Source organism: Botrytis porri (genome assembly GCF_014898465.1).
Source record: "Botrytis porri strain MUCL 3234 chromosome Unknown BPOR_003, whole genome shotgun sequence".
NCBI lineage: Eukaryota > Fungi > Ascomycota > Leotiomycetes > Helotiales > Sclerotiniaceae > Botrytis > Botrytis porri.
Window position 1 is genome coordinate 3,213,154 of NW_024066077.1, and position 20,047 is coordinate 3,233,200.

General features: G+C 41.2%; 6 protein-coding genes across 6 annotated transcripts; 2 read left to right on the forward strand and 4 right to left on the reverse strand.

Annotated features, from left to right (window-relative positions):
- Positions 1–5: 5 nt before the first annotated feature.
- On the reverse strand, positions 6–4,907 carry EAF01_002965 (uncharacterized protein; the record flags this gene model as incomplete). Its single annotated transcript, XM_038911219.1, has 1 exon — positions 6–4,907. The coding sequence occupies one exon, from the start codon at positions 4,905–4,907 to the stop codon at positions 6–8; it is 4,902 nt and encodes a 1,633-aa protein (XP_038774141.1).
- Positions 4,908–8,877: 3,970 nt separating this feature from the next.
- On the forward strand, positions 8,878–9,270 carry EAF01_002966 (uncharacterized protein; the record flags this gene model as incomplete). The annotated part of the gene is made up of 1 exon (XM_038911220.1): positions 8,878–9,270. One exon carries the CDS (start codon positions 8,878–8,880, stop codon positions 9,268–9,270), a length of 393 nt encoding a protein of 130 aa, XP_038774142.1.
- Positions 9,271–9,787: 517 nt separating this feature from the next.
- On the reverse strand, positions 9,788–11,160 carry EAF01_002967 (uncharacterized protein; the record flags this gene model as incomplete). Its single annotated transcript, XM_038911221.1, has 2 exons — positions 9,788–10,416; positions 11,109–11,160. 2 exons carry the CDS (start codon positions 11,158–11,160, stop codon positions 9,788–9,790), a joined length of 681 nt encoding a protein of 226 aa, XP_038774143.1.
- A 1,624-nt stretch (positions 11,161–12,784) lies between these two features.
- EAF01_002968 (uncharacterized protein) lies at positions 12,785–14,470 on the forward strand (the record flags this gene model as incomplete). The annotated part of the gene is made up of 1 exon (XM_038911222.1): positions 12,785–14,470. One exon carries the CDS (start codon positions 12,785–12,787, stop codon positions 14,468–14,470), a length of 1,686 nt encoding a protein of 561 aa, XP_038774144.1.
- A 164-nt stretch (positions 14,471–14,634) lies between these two features.
- Positions 14,635–16,805, reverse strand: EAF01_002969 (uncharacterized protein; the record flags this gene model as incomplete). Its single annotated transcript, XM_038911223.1, has 5 exons — positions 14,635–14,942; positions 14,999–15,273; positions 15,328–16,527; positions 16,580–16,634; positions 16,697–16,805. The coding sequence occupies 5 exons, from the start codon at positions 16,803–16,805 to the stop codon at positions 14,635–14,637; spliced, it is 1,947 nt and encodes a 648-aa protein (XP_038774145.1).
- A 1,141-nt stretch (positions 16,806–17,946) lies between these two features.
- Positions 17,947–19,278, reverse strand: EAF01_002970 (uncharacterized protein; the record flags this gene model as incomplete). Its single annotated transcript, XM_038911224.1, has 1 exon — positions 17,947–19,278. The coding sequence occupies one exon, from the start codon at positions 19,276–19,278 to the stop codon at positions 17,947–17,949; it is 1,332 nt and encodes a 443-aa protein (XP_038774146.1).
- Positions 19,279–20,047: the final 769 nt, after the last annotated feature.

The following is a 20,047-nucleotide window of genomic DNA, read 5'->3' on the forward strand; positions in this document are numbered from 1 at the left end:
CTCCATCACTCCTTCTTCCTCCTTCTTATTAATCCCCCAAGAGTCTTCTTCTCCTTAAGCGCAGCATAATTCTCCTCCTCCACATTATGTTTCTCAACAATCGTTAAGAAAACCTGATCCAGGGTTGTTGGACTAACTGAATAATACTCCAATCCAAGTTCTTCCCTCTGATCTTCTAATTTCATAATTAATGATCCTATTCCCGAGTCTCTTAACTTTGGTTCATCGATACTAGTTCCAGTACTGTAGATCTCGTCTTCGTCTGATTCGCCATCCATTTTCATATCGGATTGTTTTGAAGAATAGCTAGACACCGGAACTGAAAATCGCATTTGACCATGGAAAGTTTTATCTTCAATGGCTGCATTCCGGAAATTATCATTGACCCAAGCTTTCAAAGTCGAAATCTCATCATCGGTGGTATGTGGTGCACTTTTAAGAACCAAATGAACATAATAAGAACCACCAAATTTACTTCTCAACCGATCTGAAGTACCCATTGCCAACATTCTTTTAGCCATGATACCTGCACGATCAGCCAATGCATCAGCTTCTTCCATGCTATGAGTTGTGAGTAAGAGTGAACGGCCTGGAACGACGGAAGCAAGCGTTTTCCACATGACTCTCTTTGCAGCAGCGTCCATACCGGAGGATGGTTCGTCGAGGATTAGCACTGTTGGATTACCAATTAAAGCGATTCCGAGTGATAATTTTCGTTTGTTTCCGCCGGAAAGTTTGGTTGCCATACGAGAAGCAAATGCTTGTAGACCAACAGCGTGTAGGACAGCCTGAACATTATGTTCGACGTCTGGAACGCCTCTTACGCATGCATAGAAGGCGAGATGCTCTAAAACGGTCATTTGATCCATAGCATCGAATTGAGGGCAAACTCCCAAATGAGCTCTTGCATTAGCACGATGTCTGTTGATTTCAATGTTCTCCACAAAAACATTTCCTCCATTTTTGCTTGGTTGAATATCACCGCGGATCAATGATATAGTGGTAGACTTTCCTGCACCGTTTGGTCCGAGAAGTGCGAATACTTCACCATGCTTTATTCCGAAAGTTATATTCTCAACTGCAGTCACAGATCCAAAACTCTTGGTCAAATGAAGAACTCGCAGACCGTCATTTGATGAGTTGACGCGAACGAGTTCATCGGAAATTTCTTCATCCGCAGGAATTTCATTATCAGTCATTGCGTTAGGTGACTTGCGATGCCTTCGGAACCAAGCAACTACAGAGCCACTGTCATACCATATCAGAGTTGCGAAAAGTGCACTTATCTGGAGGATCAAATATAAAATCGGTCCACCATATTGCAGGATTCCTCCAGGGTAAGGTGCCAATTCTTCGCCAGAGCAAGTGGTAGAAAACAGATTCAATGCGATGAACATTGCTCGGATAAGACTTCCCATTGGTGTGAAAACACTGATAACAAAATGAACAATGAGAAGCGTAGAATCTATCTGGTTGATTGGAGCATAGGTCAAAGTACACAAGTAACCAATTAGATAGATTAGGAACATGACCGCTTGCCCAGCAGCTGCGAATGCAAATGCTGAAAGTTGCGTGCTGGCAAAAAGTGATACCACGTATGATAATAAGATCGATGCCAGACCGAACAGAACGAATATGATAAATAAATAGCCGATATGATACCAAACTGAAGATGCAGCTGCAAAGATTATGACACTCAAAGCACTCGAGATGAGAACGAGTGTGAGATCAAAAGCAACGTACGAAAGCCATAATGGTAATGACCGAACACCATTGGAATACTGAAGACTTCGAATATTCCTCGTTCTTTCGACAGTAGGGTACAGTGAGAAGAATCCTGGATATGCCGACATTGCAAGACCGAAATAGACGACAAGTTGTAATGATTTACCAGTTGAGGGTGCCCATGGAATATCAAATTCAGAATATTGTGTGGCAATGGATATGTTAGTGAGCATGATGTCCATGACATTCTGACCCCATACAGCATCAAATATCTGACCGTTTCCTTTATACGCGAGGGTGGTTTGTGAACCACCGTTATCGAGGAAAAATCCTGACGGGGTGACATTGGCGAAATTTTGATCGATGTAGCTGTTGAATTGGGTCAATGTCTCGACTAGATGAGTGTGACTTTGGAATTCATCTTGGGTAGGAAACAGCCCAAACAGTAAAGGTTGAAACAAAGAAGAAAGTACCTCTGTCGAAAACCTTGAGGACGGTCCGATAACAACATCATAATTTTCAACGTTGAAGAGATTTTCTGAATCAGAAATCGAAACTCGGTCGGTTGGAGTACAACCGGCACCATTATACCCTTTCAGGAAAAGAGTTACGAGACCAGCTGCAATGATCGGTACAAGGAGAGCTGCAACATAAGGTAGATAATTTCGTCGAAGAACAGTCAGCCTTTTTCTGAATAGAACCCAGGTTTGTCGAAAGAAACCAATATTTTGGCCCGTATATAGTTCCAACGTTTGACGCTCGTGGGTACCAACCATTGCAAGTTTTGTGACAGTATCCTTTTCTTTTCCAGATTGCTCATTGTCAGATGATAAGTTTTGGATGAGTAGACTTTCGTCGCTTTCGGCACGAATCTCGTCGGCTAATTGTAAGAACACATCTTCAATCGTTGGTCCCGATAATTGATATTCTGTGATGCCTTCTTTCTCGAGACGCTTAATAATCTGAGCGGCTTGCTTGGAGGTTGGTGCTACATAAGTCGTTTGGCCGAATGACACGTTCTGCTTTATGCCCTCAACCAGAGGAGGCTCTTTGTGTTCGTGACCAGTGGGAAGGTTGATGCGATAACCGCCACCTAGCTTCTCCTTCAATTCCACAGAAGAACCTTCCGCTCGAAGTGTGCCTTTTGACAATATTGCAATCCGATCCGCGAGAAGATCTGCCTCATCAAGGAAATGTGTCGTCAAAATAATAGTTCGTGAACCCCTTTCGGCCAGAAGAATATCCCAGATCTTTCTTCTACTCAACGGATCCAACCCACTACTTACTTCATCCACACAACATACCAAACTTCCACCAGTAAACATCATTCCTAATTGAAGTTTTCGCTTTTGGCCACCAGATAAAGTTTTAGATTTTGCGCCAATCTTTCGGTCCAAGTCAATTGCTTTGATCAACCCTTTGAGAGCTGCTTTGCTGTCCCGAGGTCCTGTGGATTTGAGGCTATTGAAGATACGGATATGCTCCTCTACTGTAAGTTCATTCCATAGAACATTCTTTTGTGGAGCAATGCCTAATCCTCCTGTTCCATCAACTGTGATATTTCCACTGGTGACGGTATTCAGTCCTGCAATCGCATCCAAGGTAGTACTCTTTCCAGACCCGTTAGCACCTAGAAGAACAAGAATTTGGCCTTTACTAGCGGTCAAACTCAATTCGTTGACAGCGACGACAGTAGCTGTAGGGATCTTTGTGAATCCAGCTGTCTTCGTCCGAAACCAATTGGGTCGATAATGTTTTGTGAAGTTCTCCAATCGGACGGTTTCCAATGTGTTGGACCGAAGTGATTGTGCATGCTTATCCGAGCCTTGACCAACAACTGAACGACCCTTGGATGTTGTTCCGAAAAGGGAACGTTCGACCAAAGCCCCGAGGATTGGATAAACAAATATTTGAATGATCAAGAACACCCATAGGGCGATTCCCGGCAGTGACCATGGATTGTTTGGCGCAGCTTGCACGAGGTTGGCGCCAATATTTTGCCTTTCAAATCGAGCCATGAAAACAAGGAAAAATACATAATTGCATGGAGCGAAAAGTAAACTCAAGATTGCCACAGTCCCCGAGTTTGTCTTGTCTATGACTTGAGTAAGGACACCAAGTAGGAGTGTGACAATTGCAAGAGTGATTCCGCTGAGCTGGGCTTTCTTGAAGAAAGCGGCACCAAGGATGGAAAATGATGTTAAGGATAAGCCGGCCAGAACATGGAATATGATCACAATAGCCATGGAGGTTTGGGCAAAGACTCCTACTCCTAGAACCACACCCATGATGATCCATCCTGGTATGTAAATGATATCAAAGGCTAGATGATATGAAAGTATCCTAGCTACTTGAGGTTCCCATCTGCGTAGATTCGGCATCATAGCTTCTAGAAGTTGTGACATTCCAAGCTCTCGCTCAGAGGCAATGAATCCAGTCAAATGATACGTAACACCAACAATACCAATCAAGAAAGCTACTCCAAGAATATTGATGATAGCAGTTTGATAATTTGTCCGAATTGCAGTTTCGCGTTGCTTCTGAGTCTGACTAGTATACGGATATTCGTTAACGGTAGCGGGCAAAGCATTCTGATCGATTGTCGTATTTCTTGAAGCAATTGCATAATCAACAGCACGCTGCAGTGGCAAGAGGAAGAGTTCGGCATCGTTTTTGTCTGTTGTAACATCAATCTGCGTGCCGAACGCGCCATCTGCTCGCATGGTATAGTTCCATATTCCTCCTGTTCCTTCCGAGGGCGAAGAATTGAAAACGATGGCACCATAACAAGATGTTGCTCCCCTCAGACTACTTTTGCAGATGTCCAGTAGTTCAGCCTCAGTCGTCAAACGTTTCACCTTTGCCCCAGCAACTTCAGCCTGCGAGGTTAAATCAGCAATAACTTTATCAACATCTCCTCCTATTAAACCATTGTTAACAAATGCCAAAGTATTTCGTCCACCTGTCGCGGATCGGAGCCCTTCTCCCAATGATCGAATGGGCTGGCTGGAGCCAATGCCGTAGGTTGAAGGTGGTATGAATAAATTTCTGGCATAACTAAGAAATACGATCAAGGCCACTGGTAGGATAAGTGCGCGTACGAATGTGCTGAAGGCATGTCGATTAACTGTAATGAGGAGATTCTTTCCAGTCAAAGTTCTGACTTGGCGGAGTAATCCCATGATAGTGACTAGGGCCTCTTTCGTTGAGGAATTAGATAGATATACTCGAGCGCATGCCTGTCGGTGTGTGGCGATCGTCGTCGAAGGGGTATATTGAATTTGAACTGTATTGTATTCAGGGTAGTGGTCGAAGAAGTCGACTTTATATCATCGCCGACAAAACAAAGTAGGTGTTCTGTGTGATCAATCGTCGTGTCAAGGACAAGGGGTCCAAGAGGCCAAGCAAGAACGAAAGAAGGCTGTGTTGAATGAGATGCAGGCAAATGTCACGGCTAAAGGTAAACACGGTGACGATTAGATATCAATGAATAGATCATTGGTAGATGGAGTTGAATTCTTGTATCTGGTAGAGAACGTTAAACATAAGAAGGATCACAACACCGTTATGTACAGAGAGAGAGAGAGAGACTGAAACACGAAGAGTCGAAGAGTCGAAGAGTTAGAAGAGGCATTTCGACAGAGATGGACAGCTAGAGTAGACCAGATAGACCAGGCCATGTCGATAGATGAAAGAGCCGAAACTGACTACGAAACAGGCGCTCCATCAAAGATTTGCATAACCTAGCGATGTTGAAAGCCCCAAAGGAAAGTACGACGTAGAGGACTGGGAATATGCAGCCAAATCCAAACAAACACGGGAGAATGATAAAAAAAAAAAAAAACAATGTGCGGAGCACTTCGTAAACATCGCCCAGATATTTGCATGCGTGGAAAGTTAAAATCGAGAATTGGAAGAAGAAGAAATGAGAAATCCAATCAGAGATGTGCCCAGGTGAGTCTTAAGTCGACCACTCTACTTTCAGGCCACTCCTGTTTTGGGCCATCCTTTTATACCAAAAATCGCTTTTTTGATTTATTAATATCTCTATTAATATATAATCTAATTTAATAAAAATTTAAATATATATAATTTAAGTTATTTTAAGCTTATTCTGAAATTTTTAGATTTTTAGAATTTTTCTATATTAAGATTTAGAGCTTCAAAATATTGATTTTTTAATTTATATGGGGATTATATATAAATTTAAAATTTTTATAAAATCTTTAATAACTTTTTAATAATAATTATTAAAAGAAAACTATATATCTTTTTAAAAGTTTTGAATTTAAATTTATATAGAAATTAAAAAAAAAATTAAAAAAAATTAATAGATATAGAGATATAATATATAATAAGTTTAAAGTAATATAAATAATCCTTATAATTTTGAGAATATTCTTTTAAATATTGATTTATAAAAAGTTTTCTATTTTTTTTTAAAGTAAATATATTATAAACTTATAATAAAACTTTTTAGTTTATTTTTAACAATTTTTATTAAAAATTTATTAAAGATTTTATAAAAAATTTAAATTCATATACGATTCCTATATAAATTTAAAAATTGATATTTTGAAGCTTTAGATTTCAATACAGAAAAATCCTAAAAATTTAAAAATTTCAGATTAGATTCAAAACGATCTGAATTATATATATATAAATTTTTAATAAATTCTATTTATAAATAAGAAAGTTAAAAATTCCATTTTTGATATAAAAAGTGGTCCAAAAGGAGAGGGGCCCGAAAGTAGGGTACTCAATTTAATCATTTCTACCGGACATTGATATCGATGCTCGGGGTACGGGGCAGCCTCAACACCGGTCCGCCACAACACGCCAATCCATGGATGTAAGATTACCTAAGCCACATAAGTACGAAGTAGGTAGGTCCACGGGTAGGTCCACGGGTAGGTAGCTTCACATTATCAGCCACTTACTCGATTTCTCAATCCTGCACAAACATCACCGTCACCATCAGCAGCATTATCTCGAATAACTTCAGCCGTCTCCTCTTGGACAGTTGCTACTCTGAATCCATCTCCTGAAGTGACATAGAACTTATGCTAATGGTCTCTACTTCAGACCATACGATATCATGACCAGTAGTGCTGGTACTCATCAATCCATCTGCCTCGTCTTTCTGCTTTGATCATTCGGCTTTCGGTCGTCGTCTGTACTTGTTTCCCCTGGTTCTCTACGTTCAAGAAGCTCTCCACACAGTCCCCATGTCCTTTCCTGTGCTTTTGCTATTCACCTCGCAATGGCACAGTTAAAATCATATTCCTTCTTTTCTCAAGCGGCGCGAGTGTTTAGATTTCATCCATCACACATTCTCTTACTTTTCACGAACAATACAGATAACTCTAGACTCGGCCGCAATGATCGCCAAATGGGTATGGATTTCCTCTAGTTGCCATAGCTTAAAGTCTGGAATGTCCGTTTCCGTTGAAGCATCTGGCGAGTTTGCCTGATCGTTGTTGAATTTCATATTGATCAGTTCATCAAATCATGATTGGAGAATCCAAACCCTTTACCTTCCGTGTATTTGACATGGCTGTTGAAGAGGAAACAATCTCTGCTTTCTCGGTGATTCTATCAAAATTCATCCGGCCATGTTATACGTGGAAGCTCTTTTAATCCGTGCTATATCAAGCTTCTTGATGTTGAAAGGCTGTGTTGTCTTGTCCTTTTTTTCGCGATAGCTGACACAGAAAAAGACGGAACACGGTGCATTGCAGATCCATATGTTCAATTTTCCAGCGCTATATACGGCAGACTTGTATTATGTTCGATGAGTTGCATTCAAGACTATATATATTCTGTGCGATGTAAAATCTCATTGTCATCGTATTCGTATACTTTCAAGGGACTTTCCATGATTTCCTATTTAGGAAAGGTAAAGTTGTAGAGTCTTCGCTCTCATTCGTCCCTCCGTGTAGTTTGGAGAACATTCAAATTTTCTACGATTGATTTAGAAGATAAACCCCTAAAGCCATCACCAAATAAAGATCATTATTCTGACTATTCGCTGATGCCCAATAAATTTGCGGCGAAACCACTTGTTGTATCCTCCACTGTGAAGCTGTCGACCAAGCAATGAAAATGCCCAACCTCGATGTTCTGAATAGTTAGAAACTAAGCGATGACTCTCACTTCCTCCGTGAATTGTCTATAAAAGTTCCTATGCAACAAATGATTTAAGAGGCATGAATCAACATTTGGTCACTTGTTGGTTTCCGACACATTTACTCGAAATGCCGATAACAGAATTCCCGTCGGTGACTCTGTTCCCTATCCATTTCGCAATATTCATTAAGTACGAAGTTATATTTTATGAATCTAACTTCCGGAATGACTACTATCTGTGAATGGATAGCTAAGAAATCTATAACATGACTCCAATACCTACCCCTCATCAACTTTCGAATCACCATTCCAATATATCAATCACCAAATAATGACATTGTCCGCTCAGATCATACCATTCAATGAATATTCAATATTATTCGACACATTGTACCTTATGAATGACTGTCGTCTTGGATTTAATCACCACTATGATGTATGAGAAGCCTCATTGGTCAGTGATAGATATTTTTGTGAGTCCTAAACATAATTATCAGTATTCTGAATCATGAGAAGTGAGGTTTAAGGGACAAGATCCCTCAAATGACTCCATTTTCTTCCTAAATCATGCGATTCGAACAATTCACAGTATTATTCATATATACGGCATCAAAATGACTACCAAATGGTGGTTCATTATGAAGATTGATGCCTTGAGAGCCTCACCAATTGTGCTCAAATAGTTCGAGGTTTCTCCTTTGCTTCAACCTTTTCTTTTTTTTTTCATCAAACAACAACATCTCGATCACGAAACTTACTTTCACCAATCTTTACACAATTAAACACAAAGTACCTCTCCATCCATCTACCTTCAGATACCTTCATCGAGCCATATCTCCACACGTTGTCTGCTCATCTTCATCCATATCCACACAAATAAAGCCATTTTTACACATATCCGCATATATCACACATAGTCTCCATTCCGATCAAAGGTAAGCATCGTCAATCCCTCGCATGCATCTTACTAGCAATTACGTGATCCTAACGCAGTCAGTACTCAGTCCAAAAGGATCGAAAAAGATGGCTACTATGACACAAGAAATATTTCCCCTTGGAAATCCAGCCCAATGGTGGGATAAGCAGTCTGTTGAGCAAGACGGCAAAACGTACTGGGTCACCGTCAACACTTATTGCGGCGTCAACCGGCAAATCACCACCAAGGAACAGGAAACCCAGAGAGACTGGCAAAGAAGAGCACCAGAACATTTCATGAATGAAATTACTAAGGGACTTCAAAACCAGTGGCCAACTATCCATGACAAGGTTGAGATCAACGATGGTGTCGGACATGAGAAATTCGGAAACTGGGCGGATTGGTCCCGTACTATCTGGAGACAAATCAATGAGGATCGAAGAGTTGCAGGCCTCGCCCATCCCCAGACCACCGTTCTCAACTCTTCCAATCGCCATTAGACGACTCGCACGTTGCAGGATGTCTCAAGTAATTAACATAAGATTTCCTTAGTAAGTGCACTATGCGCAATTCACGCTCGTTATTCTTTTTTTTCATTTTTGAATTTCGAAAAGGCAGTGGGGAATCAATACGGGAAATGGAGTTTCACAAACAGAAGAAATGGATAGGAAAGAAGAAAATAGGTGATCAGCGACCGTTACACTCATTGTATCTATAAAGGCATCTCGATAGCTTCGCGTGTCTTAGCTCATAATATTACGATATTGCTACATATGCAGTTTTATATTTTGCATTTGCATCGTCATTATAATCCAACGATCTATCTTTGGTACTATGATAAACCCTTCCCGCTTTAAATCTCTAAACTGTACCCTTATCGTCTTGTTTATTTTCTAATGCTATATGTATATTTTATTTCTACTTGAAAAACAAATATGAATGAATATTTACTCATATCAAACTTACACTAAGTAACATTATATTTCTTTTTATACTTTCTAATTAATGTTTTTGTAATCAAGGCCACAAATAGGTTGTGTATTCCGGATGCACACCCGGCTCCTCAAACACCGTATTCAACTCATCACTTAACAACTCCGGTCTATTCAAATAGTCTTTCTTCTTGTCCAAGAACCGATGTCTCTGTAACGCATTGTTCCACGTAAAACTCGAATGGCCTATTCCGACGAACTTCGAGCTTTTTGTCAAAACGAGAAAACCGACTACCGCTTGTTGACCCCATGATAAATTGCTCAATAGTTCCCTATCTTCAGCATTGAGTAGCATCAATTTCGTAGTAACACTGTATGCAGCTGCGTCTCGCGTAAACTGCGCGGCTTCGGTTTCGTTGCTTGATGCTACATAAATTAGGGTGAGGTTTGTAGAGGCCAATTTCTTCAAGTATAGTATCGATTGGAACTCATAACGTTGATAAAACCCATCCTCGGCTGACAAAGATCTCGTAGCATCTATCTCTGTCCTAAGATGTGCACCAAAAAACGTTTCCGAGAGGAATGGCAGCGAGAGATCCCTAGACATGTTGTATGTAGATAACAGATTCTGCAAAACGGTAGTAACAAGAATCCTCAGGTTGTCGCGGAACTTCAATATCCGTTCAATATCCCACCAAACGAAAGTGCGAATTCCTCCCCGTTAGAATACATCGGATATTGCAAATACGATCTCCCAAGCTCAACCGTTACCGGCATATTCATTGTCTCATTCGTCGCAGAATAACAATATCCATCCAACCATCCCTCAAATCATTCCCTCCAATTTTCCGGATGTTCTATGCCTGTTTTCGGAATCGGAGAAGAGAATAAGCTTTCTGGCAATAGTGTGATGGGACCTCTTCCCTCGTTTGAATTTGGAACGTCATCGATGTATGGATATATGTTCATTTGCGGGCAAGAATACCTGAGCGAATCGACAAAACGAAAATAGTCAAACATATAGGCCATGCTAACTCTTTCACCCAGTTCGAATCTGCGAGATATCATTCGGGTTTCGAAGAATAATTCGAGGGATTACTAGACCGGCCCCAGCGGATATTGCATACCGTACACAGTTCAGTATCGAGTCACGTATGTCCCCAACTCCGCCGATGGAATAGTCGCATGTAAAGATGACTTTGTTCGGATTCCATTTCGTCTTCTCGCATAAAGCTCGAAGTGCTGCGGAATCGAGGCGAAGAAAATTGAAAACATCTTCGGTTAGTTTGGAAGAACGAAGGTTTGTAATTTTCTTTAGGATGATATGGACTGGGCAGTCATAAGAACTAACGAAGAAGATATAAGAGCAGATTGAGAATATAAGAAGAACGGTTGGATAGGGTTACCTATTAAAGCATCTTGCAGCTTCTCACATGACTGTAACGTTTTTTGGAACATTTGATGTATTAAGATGGATTAGGAGGAAGATAAAGAATTCGTAATCACTTTATTGATTTGGTATGTATGCCATATCATCACTTCTAATGCTCCAATTCGATTGAGTTCTTGATGAGTATCATTCCTTCCCCATGTCGACTACAGATACCGAGCAAGCTCGTAACCTATGATTACTCCGTGTATAGAATGACTTTGAGTACGGGGCAGACAAAAAGCTTATACCTTTGTCCATGGCAAAGATTTCCGCGTGGGAGACGTATCGTAGCATCCTCGATCAAATCTTGACAGAATAACCGTTGCGTGGTGTGGAAACTCGTACTTCGGATAGGTTTGAGTAAAGTGGTTCGAAGTATATTCTGTCCAGCGGTTTAGTGAGGCTGTGATTGAAAATACTTAGATTTCAACACTTTATAATGGTACAAACTCATATTCAAATGAAGAAAAAGTCGAGTATATGATGGGCTTCAAGCCCAGAAACATATCTCATCAATCTGTGATGCGCACTATCGATTGCTTGACTTAATAATGTCCATTATTGAGAAGAATATATTTTGGGTGTCATGACTTTTTTGCTTTTCCGTACTGTCGACGCCACGCCATCATATTAAATTCGATCAATCTCCAATCACGAAGAAAGAATCCTAAGCAAGTCGAACTACCGGCCGGGCCAAAGGCATGATGAAACACTTCGAGCAGAATATTTGCAGGTACCGAAGCCCGAACGGCAAAACCCTATGCACAAGTGGGAAATTCCCGGTCCCCAACTTACAAGGCTCAACTTCATGAGGAAACATTTCCAAGAACCTCCATAACGTCTATCACCTCTCCACGTATCGTGTCAATCTAAGAAAATACACTTGCATGCTGCAAGTCATTCTTCTCTGAACATCAATGCTGACACTTTATACCAGAACGGTACGATACCAACTATTAGCAAATCCAATGCAAGGATTCGCCAAAATATTGCTCCTCTTCCATGGCATTGACCAATTAGACATCGGATAATTGAAATACTTCAATATAAATTCGTCAGGTAGTCAATAGTAACACGCTATGTATGCATCAGTTGCACGACACATGACAGAAAGCGTGGGTAAGGAAGATCACCCCACAAATATGGGGTAAGGAGGGATGTTTCCGGTGCAGTCTCGAGCCCTTTGGGATCTAGCAGCATGATGTTCATCATCCGTAAAAGCCATTTACCCACATATGAGTTCTTTCGGCAGCTACTTTTAGCTCCTAGGGCTAGCTTGGGGGAGAAGACCAAGAACGCATCTGGGGCTTTTGTGGGGGCGAAACTTTCACGGGATTTACGGACTTTATCTTCTCCTGAATATATATGGGGATGCTGGACTGTGGGACCACTGTCAGTGGTGCGTATGTTAGTCGCTTGGTCTGGAGATTTAAGATTACATGGATAATATGGGTGAGGGAAAAGATATATGCAGTGAGGGAAAAGTCCGTCTGGGGTCATGATATCTACTAATGCTCCTGGTACACTATTGATGCTCTTGGTACGTTACGTTTGTAGTATATAAACAATTCAATCTACCGCTCTACCTGTCACATTGATCCTATCATAACAGTCAGCTCACTCATTGCTATATATACTACCTCATAAACAATGGCGATACTAAATGACCCGCCGTCATCCTCCCCAACAATTCTCTCCCTTGATGCTCCCGATGTTTCTCCTTCTTCAAAACTTACCCCGCCTACAACCTCCCGCACTCCCACCACTCAAGACAGCCGAAATCCTCAGAATCTTACCTCCAGATGGCCCACCGCAATAGACCTCGCAGGCTCCAATCTCCCCTGCCGTCTCGAAGGTGAAGTCGCCAACCTCGTGGTCCTCGGGTCTATCCCCTCAGAGATAAACGGAACGTTTTACCGTGTCATGTGCGACCCTTTCGTTCCGCCTCACCCACAAAATGTACCCGTAGACGGCGACGGCAATATCTCCGCCTTTCGTTTCCACGACGGTATCGTCGATATGAAAATGCGGTATGTCGAGACCGAAAGGTACAAACTCGAAAGACAGGCTAATAAGGCTTTGTTTGGATTATATCGGAATCCATATACACATCATCCGTGTGTAAGAGCTGCGGTAGATAGTACAGCGAATACGAATTTAGTCATGTGGGCTGATAAGTTGTTGGCATTGAAGGAAGTGGGGTTGCCCTATGAAGTTGATGGCGATACTTTGGAGACTTTGGGGTATGATCCTTTTGCTTCTGAGGGAGTGAATTCGAAGACTTTCACGGCCCATCCGAAGGTGGATCCATACACGAATGAACTCGTTGTGTTTGGGTATGAGGCAAAGGGATTGGCCACGCTGGATGTAGTTACATATACGCTGGATGCGCAAGGGAAGAAGGTAGAAGAGTTATGGGTGAAGAGTCCGTGGTGTGCGTTTATTCATGACTGTGCCATAACGGAAAATTGGTTGATACTTGTATGTTGGTGTTTCGAAGCGGATATTGAAAGAATGAAGAAAGGGGGCCAGCATTGGGCATGGGATTATGAAAGACCTGCTACGTTCATTGTGGTTCCTAGGAGAAAGTCGACGCCATTGCCAGACGGGTGGAAGGAAGGAGAGAGCAGATATTATGAGTGGAAAAACTGCATGCCGGTTCACACAGCAGGAGCCTGGGAAGGAAAGGATGGAAAATTATACATGGAGAGTTCAAGAGTGCATGATAATGCATTTCCGTTCTTTCCGCCAGATGATGGACGAATGCCGAATCCGGATACGAAAGGTGATTTCGCCCGTTGGGAATTTGATCTGAGTCAACCGAGTGGCAGTAAGATACAGGATCCATTGGTAGTTTTGGACATTCCATGTGAATTTCCGAGAATTGACGAGAGATTCATGACGAAGGAATACGAATGGGTATTCTTGGATGTTTTCATTCCAGAACAAAGTGATGGAAGGAGTAACATATACCAGGGACTAAATGGTCTTGCGATGCATAACAATAAGACAAGCGAAACGAAATATTTCTATGCAGGGGAAGACTCGCATGTTCAAGAACCGATTTTTATTCCTCGATCGAAAGATTCCAAGGAAGGAGATGGATGGGTGATGGCAATGGTCGAAAGAAGAATTGCCAATCGATGCGATCTGATCGTGATTGATACGAGAGATTTTGAAAAGGCAATTGCTATTGTTGAATTGCCATTTCATATTAAAGCTCAAGTACATGGTAATTGGGTTGAAGCCACTGAAACCAGAGGAACCAAAAGTCTGGTTCGAGAGATGAACAAAATCGAGATCAGTGGGAAGGGCGCATTAGGACCTATGGTTTAAGCTTTTTCGCTTCTTCATTTGTTTCTCTCCAGTCGAGGTAATCTTGTAAGTAGAGTTCTCTGCAGGCTATCGCAGTGAATCGTATAGTTTCCGCTTTAGTGTGAAGACACTCCTAGCGCTGTATAGTATGTTTGCCAGGACTTCTTAACGTATGACAATCAAAATCAAGAGATGGTGACCCCTTGAAATTTGTCCATTAAGGCATTGATTTCTGTCATCGAATCGCTAATTATCTCGACCTTGCCACTAAGACATGTTTGGCCTGTGTTTCCTTCTATTTTAAGCAGTAACTTGGTAAGCTGCCAGAATTCCAGAGAGTTCTTGAAGAACCCAGATCTTGCAAAATCTGGCCCGACTTGTTTTAAGTAATTATCCCAAAGTATCTTCCATCTATCGAGAGCTCGAACGATACGAGCGGAGTTATAGACCCAGAGAGACGTCGCTTTTAGTTGGAAGATTGTTGTATTTAATGCTTATATAGTTAGCAAAGGTTTCATATAGGTAGACAGTCTTGAACAGTTTGTTTACCGTTGAGAGACGTGAATAAACTGAGGGTGGTGAGTCCGTAATGATGAACTGGATTCCATTCATCTCCCATTAGCCATTCCACCGAGGTTGCCAGAGAGGCTCGAGGTTCTTCGTTTGTCCCTAACAAATAGCCTTCGCAAAGAAGGGCATCTGTAGCGGCATATGCTTCTTCTGAGGATGGCATATCACCGACCATCTCGGCGACCGTTAATCGTGGTGGATACTTGTTGAAAAGAGTATAATGACAATCTACAAGATATATCAAAGTCATAACCCTAATTTATATTCAGCATTTCGGATAGAATATGATAGAAACAAGCTGAGCTGACCTAACTCTTGCTTCCGCTTCAATATAGCCCTGCCAATTAAAAGGGAAAACACCCGTAGCGTACATGTTCCTTGATGAGTTGTATCCCAGTGCCCTCGCACTATTGACAACATCACAATATCGCCTGTTACGCATGTTCTTCCTTGCGAGTTGCCCATTTTGCCAATTTCGCAATACTGATGCAAGGAATGCTGCTTGGATAACCTGGAGACTGGTTAATTTTTCGCTGTACTGGTTCGAGCGAAGTATCTCTTTCAGTTCCTCATTCTCGAAAACGAATTCCTCGCACAAAGCACCACATTCGCTAGCTAAGCCAGCAGTATCTCGAGGTGAAGAATAACCTGCGCCAATAAGGAAGATGGCCAATAACAACGGGAGCGAGACGGTCTCGAGGTTATAAGTAGGTTGGTGTATGATTGGACAATTTGGATACCAATGATCAAAGAACAATCGAGTAAAATCTATCAAGTTAGGAACGGTGAACAAAACAGTTTTGGTTTCTTCGGAAAACGGCGGTAAGTCTCCATCACAAAGCTCGGATAATCTGTTATGAGTGACAGAAAGTTTTGATATAAGTTCCTGAAGCCGGCCTTCCAATTGAGATGAGTTTCGTAGGGACGAGTTGATTGGAAGAGTATTGACTTCACCATCCCAAACATAATCATCTAGTATTGGCAGTGCATTACTCTGCATGATGTCTTCTAGTTCACCCGGAAAAGTAAGTAGTGAGGAATTTGGCATCAGGGATGAAGAAATCGAGGTAGAAACGATTGGAGTGGATAGACTGCAAGCCGTGGAGGTGCCAAAAAAATCTAAAAGGGTCTCTCTTCCAGGTTTTGTGTAATGGAGAAGAAAATCAAACTGCATCCTAGGATCTTGAGATGGTATACCAGAAGCTGTCGCATTGTTGCTAGCCTGATCAAAATGTGTTGGTGCGGTATCTTGCAATGGCTGTATTGAAGACCCTAGGTCTTGTATAACTTGCGAAGACTGCGGGCCATCATTGCTTCCCGTCGACCGAAAATAAGTGCAGGGTATGTTATTCAATTGACAACCTTCACATGGGCGTCCTTGATTACAGGCTCGTTTCGATCGTGCACAAGAGTCACATGATTGTTTTTGCTTTCCTCTCGGCCTAGGCTGAGGCATTGGCCTTCCACCCCTGACCGGGCATGATTTGGAATGTCTTCTAGCAGCATCTCTAAGATCTTATTAGTAAGAATGATTTTGGCTCTGTCAATTCTGTAACTTACGATCTGAAAAAGTGTTGATCACAAAAGTGGCACCCGTAAAGTCGTTGTCCAGCGTCTATTCGAGTTGCAATGTTAATATGTCCCGCGTTGCGGATGACAGTGGTGGGATTAACTTACGCACAGCTTCATGACGTCGTAGATGTCCGATTGTGGAGTATGTAGATAAACATATTTGACATTGATAACTTGGAAACGATGTACCTGCCGACGGCGAGGATCTCTTCATCTTAGGTCAAGGTGATGGTAGTTGACAGTCGATTTTGATTAAATCCATCAAAGCCATTCATTCAAACGACGCTGGCCATTACAATGGTTGGAATTCGCCATTGCTGGTTGGAACAGGTAGAAGTTATTAGAGGTATGCTTCACGAAAACTTACAACCGAGAATTTACGCTTCTACCATATCTAGATGAGGTTAGATACAGGAAGCGAGAACGAGACTGGAAATGACAGCCGGGACCAAAGATTGGACAGTGGTAAATAGAGTTTTTTTTAATGCATTTTCGGATGTATCAAGTAACAGATTAAACCTATTTGATCCAAGCGGCGAGATTAAATTGCGGGGGTAGATTCAATTAGTTCTCAAAAGCTTTTCCATTACTTCTAGACTTTTAAGTTACTCGAGTAGGAGTGTACGAAGTAAGTAAGAAGTGATGGGCGGTATGGATTCGTCGTCATTCCTAATGATTAGTGATCCAAGCAAGTGTAAGTTGGTATAATTAATTTCATGCAGTAGCTATTTCCCCCTTACTAAGATTAATGAAATTTGATAACCACAAGCACGGTCCGCGCGTGATTCTTGATACCATATCTGATCTTCAATTTTATGCTCAATAACAGAAATCTGTTCGAATACGTCTTGGTATCAAGTATGATTGGTCTCCTAGAAATGATTGAAATTGCCCACTTTTCACATTCGTATAGAGCCCGCAAGCTCATTCGTCTATGATTTGTAAGACTTACAAGTACATCCCTTGTATCGGGCATGATCCCGTATAGAGAGACCGTTGGACGACTTTAGGGCAGACTGCCACGCCATTCTCTGTCGATCGCGGAATCGTAGTCGATGTACTAGCCTTCTAGGTATATTTGTGGATACATGCAAATGCAACTTAGCGTACAGACATGCATTTACAAACAGCATTTATCTCATGAGAATTCGCTCTTCAGCCATTTAAGAAAGGCCAGGTATCAATATCATCTCAGAATTCGCTAACCGTGTATAACCAGGCCGTCAATCCTTCGGATTCTCCTGCAGGAGAATGATCTCTTCAACAGATGGCAGCCTCCGACACAAAAAGACGCACGCTACCCCTCTACCTGCCCGATACAGTCTCTCAATAATCCACAATCGTTAAAGAAGAGACTAGAACAAACCGGAAAGCTGTTTTGCCTCTACCAAACTCCCTTCAAGATCATATGTCCAAACCCATTCATACAACAAATCCATCTCGTCAGCTATCTTTCTCACATCATCTCCAAAGTCATCATGTGTGAACGAAATGAGTTCTCCCGCTTTCTTACTAAACTCGAGTAGCTTTTGCGACCTCGGTCTCCTCACCGAATCATAAGCTTCGAGTGCTTTTTGAATATCACGCCTATTATTGACACCTTCACAAAGACGACTCAAGATATATGCATCTTCGAATGCCATACCAGAGCCAGCTCCTAAGTGGGGTGTACTTGCATGAGCAGCATCTCCCATAAGACATATCCTTCCGCGAAAATATCTCTGAGAATGTGGAAGGTGGAAGAGCCCCCACTTATCTCCTGTACAGTATCTCGAGACCAACCCAACCAGCTTTTCTTCGTAGCCTTCTAAATCGGACGCCATCTCTTCTTTAGCAGCAGGCATCAACCAATTTTCCTTGTCCCATTCTACATCTTTCGTTGTCTTCAATGCGACGAGGTTGATCAAGTTCCCATGCTCAACTGGGTAACTAATCATATATCCATCGTATCCAAGGTATGATTGGCCATTTAGTGCTAAGACATCTCCTACTGCTTCCCTAGCAACATCTCTGGGAACCATAGCTCGATACGCGTAGGTGTTTGAAAACTCCGGTTCGATTAATTCGTTTCTCATGACGAACTTCCTCGTGACACTCTTGATTCCATCACAGCCAATCACTACATCAGCAAGAACAGTTTCACCATCTTCAAACGTCAACTTCAATCCTTCGTCGTCTTCCTCCGGGTCTTCAACGCTCACTAGACTTTTATTGAATTTCGCCATCCCGTCCGGAATCAAAGCTGCCATTTCATCTAAGAACCTAGCCCTATGCACACAACTTCTCCTTCTAATATCCTCTCTTATCAGCATTTTCGAAATATCTCCCAGAGGCTTTCCTTCCTCTCCCACATGATGAATCAAGTCCATTTTCTTGCCATTACCATTTCTACTATCCGTTCCATACCGGAAAGTCAACCATGCGTTGTCGTGATCGCGAGTCTCATTAAACGTTGCACATTTCCTGTAACCTCTAAGGATATCAGGGGAGATCAGATTTAGGGCATTCACTGCGTTAGGACCAGATGCAACTCCTGCTCCTATTTCTGCAAACTTAGGAGCTGCTTCGTAAATTGTGATATTGAGGGCATCACGATAAGGAAGGAGTCCAATACTGAGAGCAAGTCCACCAAGACCGCCGCCGATGATAGCAACGTTTAGCTTCGGATTCGTGGTTTCTGCCCCCATTTTTGAGACCAGAGAACTGATTAGAACTAGATAAGGAGGCTTGATGAGAGTCTTGAACTTTTTGAACTGACAATACGTAATGACAGTGTCTAGCAACTGGTTTCTAGCAACAATATTCGATATGATACTTGACAGCTTGATATGGCGAGGGGCGCCTTCTCAATTCATTGTGATAGTGGTAGCGCCAAATCAGCACATCTTAGGGCTCCTTTGAATGTCAATTCCGATTAGAATCCATCGAATTTTCCGCTTTTTTTTTACTATAATAGATTTTGTAATAATGCTTTTTTATTAAAAAAAAAAGTGGATTTTTTATTTCGTCTTTTTATTTATATATCGATTTCAATATGAAATTTATAAAAATAAAAGAAAATAGAATGTATATATAATGTATATTTACGTATATACTTTTAAATAAAGAAAAATTAAATTTTTAATATACAAACTACATTTTAAGTTTACTATTATTATTTGAATAATTAAATAAACGAATATGAGAATAACTTCAAATAGATTAAAACGAATGTAAGAATAGTACTTTATTTAATTGAAATTGAAATCTAAATTCTAGCTTAAAAAGAGTTTATAAAATTTAGACTTATATATTTAAAGCTTTAAGCTATATTTATTAAAGCTTTAGATTATATTTACTAAAGCTTGAAACTATAAAAATCTATAAAAGTTTATAAATTCATAGGTTTTTCGTATAACTAAAAATAATAATTACTTTATCTAATTATTTTTAATGTATATTTCCTATTATTTTTTA